Source organism: Chenopodium quinoa, unplaced genomic scaffold (genome assembly GCF_001683475.1).
Source record: "Chenopodium quinoa cultivar QQ74 unplaced genomic scaffold, ASM168347v1, whole genome shotgun sequence".
Classification (NCBI taxonomy): Eukaryota; Viridiplantae; Streptophyta; class Magnoliopsida; order Caryophyllales; family Amaranthaceae; genus Chenopodium; species Chenopodium quinoa.
In genome coordinates this window covers 448,507-451,760 of record NW_018742764.1, presented here as the reverse complement: position 1 = coordinate 451,760, position 3,254 = coordinate 448,507, and the positions used below count along the sequence as shown (strand labels likewise).

General features: G+C 39.7%; 1 protein-coding gene across 1 annotated transcript; it reads right to left on the bottom strand.

The window, feature by feature from the left end:
- Positions 1 to 1,138: 1,138 nt before the first annotated feature.
- On the bottom strand, positions 1,139 to 2,623 carry LOC110724449. Its single transcript, XM_021903866.1, has one exon. The coding sequence runs from the start codon at positions 2,621 to 2,623 to the stop codon at positions 1,139 to 1,141; it is 1,485 nt and encodes a 494-aa protein (XP_021759558.1).
- Positions 2,624 to 3,254: the final 631 nt, after the last annotated feature.

Genomic DNA, 3,254 nt, shown 5'->3' with positions numbered 1-3,254 from the left:
AACATATATACCTTTCGTATTCACCAAGAATGCCAGTATTTCTTAAAACGAACAAATGAGCACGTTCGAGTTCCCTGTCATCTAAATACCGAGTTTTACCCAAATTTGACACACGACCCTTATCCACCGTGAACAGCTCTGGGATTTCATCGTTGTCAGCCGAGGATTCCACATCAGCATTCACATTTCGACCTAGATCTCGTGTTTTTGTGTCAACTGAGGGCTGAAAGTAATTGGAGCAGAAGTTTGATATCTCTTCAGTGAGATAAGCGTTGCATATGGAACCTTCAACACAAGCCTTATTACCAATTTTTCGTTTCAGGTGATTGAGGAACCTGTAATTATGTTTATGTAGCTGTAGAAGTATAAGTAACGGAAATCAATGAAAGAGATGAAAGTAAGAGTTGAGAAAGGACCTTTGATTTACCTTTCGAAAGGATACATCCACCGATATTGAACAGGTCCACATAACTTGCCCTCATATGGCAAATGAATTGGTAAATGCTCCATGGAGTTGAAGAAAGATGGGGGGAAAACCTTCTCAAGCTTTCATAGGATCTCAGCTATGTTTTTTTCCAATCGCTCCATGTCGCTAACTGTAATTGTGTAGCAACATAAATCGCGAAAGAATAGGCTTATCTCTGTAATTGCATTCCATATATGGGTAGGGAGCAATTCTCTCAAAGCAGTGGGCAACAACCTCTCCATGAACACGTGACAATCATGACTTTTCATTCCATGTAACTTACTTGATTGCAAATCAACGCATCGGCTCAAATTGGAAGCGTAACCATCAGGAAACCTTTCTCTGAGCCTTGTCAAGAGCAAATGGAGCCTTTGGCATGAATTCTTTTCCTCTATCATCCTCTTGAAGATGTAGCTGGGGCCGTTTACAGTATTTAGCAATGTCATTCCGAGCTGATGGGGTGTTAGAAGATTGCTTTTTCACGTCCATTATAGTGTGAATCAATTGATCAAAAAAGTTTTTTTCAACGTGCATGACATCTAAGTTGTGACGAACAAGCAGATGTTTCCAATATGGAAGGTCCCATAGAGTGCTTTCCTTGAACCACCCTTTTTTTTACATTCTTGAGACGTTTCAGTGCCTCGGGGCCATCTGTTGCTTTCGGGAGGTTTTTCACACATTCCCAAAGTTCCTCTCCTGACATATGTGAGGTGGTGAACCTTTTTCGACTTTGTTTTTACAAAATGCATTTTTACTATTTCGAAAATGATTATTTGTCGGAAGGAATTGACGATGGCAGTCAAACCAAGAAACCTTACCACCATTTTCGAGCCAAAATGCTTTGCTTTTCTCCATGCAATATGGACAAGCCTTCTTACCGGCTGTGGTCCAACCAGATAACATACCATAAGCCGGGAAGTCACTAACGGTCCATAGGATGGCTGCTCGAAGATTGAAATTTTGTTTTCTCGAAATATCGTAAGTATTTTCCCCAACTTCCCACAACTGTTTCAACTCGTGTATGAGCAGCTGCATGTAAACATCCAAGTTGCCCTTAGGGTTTTTAGGACCCGGAACGAGTAACGAAAGAAACATGATCTGTCTTTTCATACACATTGACGGAGGCAAGTTATACGGGGTCAAAATGACAGGCCAACATGAATACTGTCCCCCAAACTGACCATGTGGAGCAAATCCATCCGTACATAGGCCAAGTCGAACATTACGAGGTTCAGAGGCAAACTCAGGAAAGCAACTATTTAGGTGTTTCCACGCTTCACTATCGCTAGGGTGTGCCATTGTGCCTTGAACTCGAGGATTTTTAGCATGCCATGTCATTTCCTCAGAAATGTTTTTAGTTGCAAAAAGCCTTTGAAACCTAGGTGTGATAGGGAAATAAAATAGAACATTCAAAGGCACTAAGCTACCTTTAGAAGTCTTCTTGTATCGGTCGCTGCCACACACCCTACATGTAGATAATTGAGCATCATCTTTCCAAAACAACATACATCCTTTCGGGCATGCATGAATCTTTTCATGGGGAAGCTCTAACCCCTTAACAATTTTCTTGACCTCATAGAATGTCTCGGCCATGTGGTTGTTGTTAGGAATCGCTTCATTAACCAAAGAAGCAAATCCATCAACACATCTGTGCGGCAAATTATACTCACACTTTAGGCTAGTGATTCTAGAAGCCATCTCTAACACAGATAATGAACTCCCTTCGTATAACGGTTGTTCAGAAGCCCTTAACAAATCAAAAAATGGCTTGGCTTGTGCATTAGGCTCCTCCTCTAATGAAACAAGTGGCTCTTCGGAATGGCCTTGATCTTGAGACTGACCAAAGGCATCCAAAACCATTTCACGATATTCATTTGACTCCCTTCTACGAGTTCCTGGAAACCCTTCCCCATGACACATCCACTCGTAGTAATTAGGTAAAAAACCGCTGCGATACAAATGAAGTTTGACCGTATCTGGATCCCAGAGACGTCTGTTTTTGCATTTAAAACATGGACACCTAACTTCATTCGGGTTGCTACTCTCGGGATGATCTTCCACATATTTAAGGAATTCATCTACCCCCTTCAAGAACTCAGGATTAATAGAATTCCCAACCTTCCTTTCGTACATCCAGCTACGCTCTTTTCGTTTCATGATTACAAGTTCTACACAACTAACACATATGCCATTAATCACATTAGTCATAAAGCACAATATATATTCATTATAGATCAAACTGTTATGGAAATGCGAATGAGAAGAGAAATGATTTCCAAGGGTCCTTATCACTCCAACCTAACCCATCCTTGCACGTTCAATCTCACTAGTGAATGTATGCCAGAATTTCAATTCTATGGAAAATCCGGCAGCATCTCCCTACAGTTCCCCGATTACACAATATAGGCGATTAGAAACACCTATATATGTACCTAGAGAACATTGTAGAGAAATGACAAGCAAGGATCTTCCTTAGAATTAAAACAAAGGAATACATTCACCACCTAAGTGAGAATAAACGTACAAGGACAGTCCCAACCGGGGACTATTCAAGACATACTCCTAATGTGTATGTCTTGAACGGGTATCTAGGCATATGATTATGCAAATGATTTTTTTAAAGATATATATACTTAACTAACATACATAATATTAAACAAATATATCAAGATTAAACTAAACAAGAGAAACAAATCAAACCAAACCAAAGTAAACTAATATATCATATTAAACTAAACCAAACCAAACTACCGTTTTATATATTAAATTAAACTAACATATTTCTAAA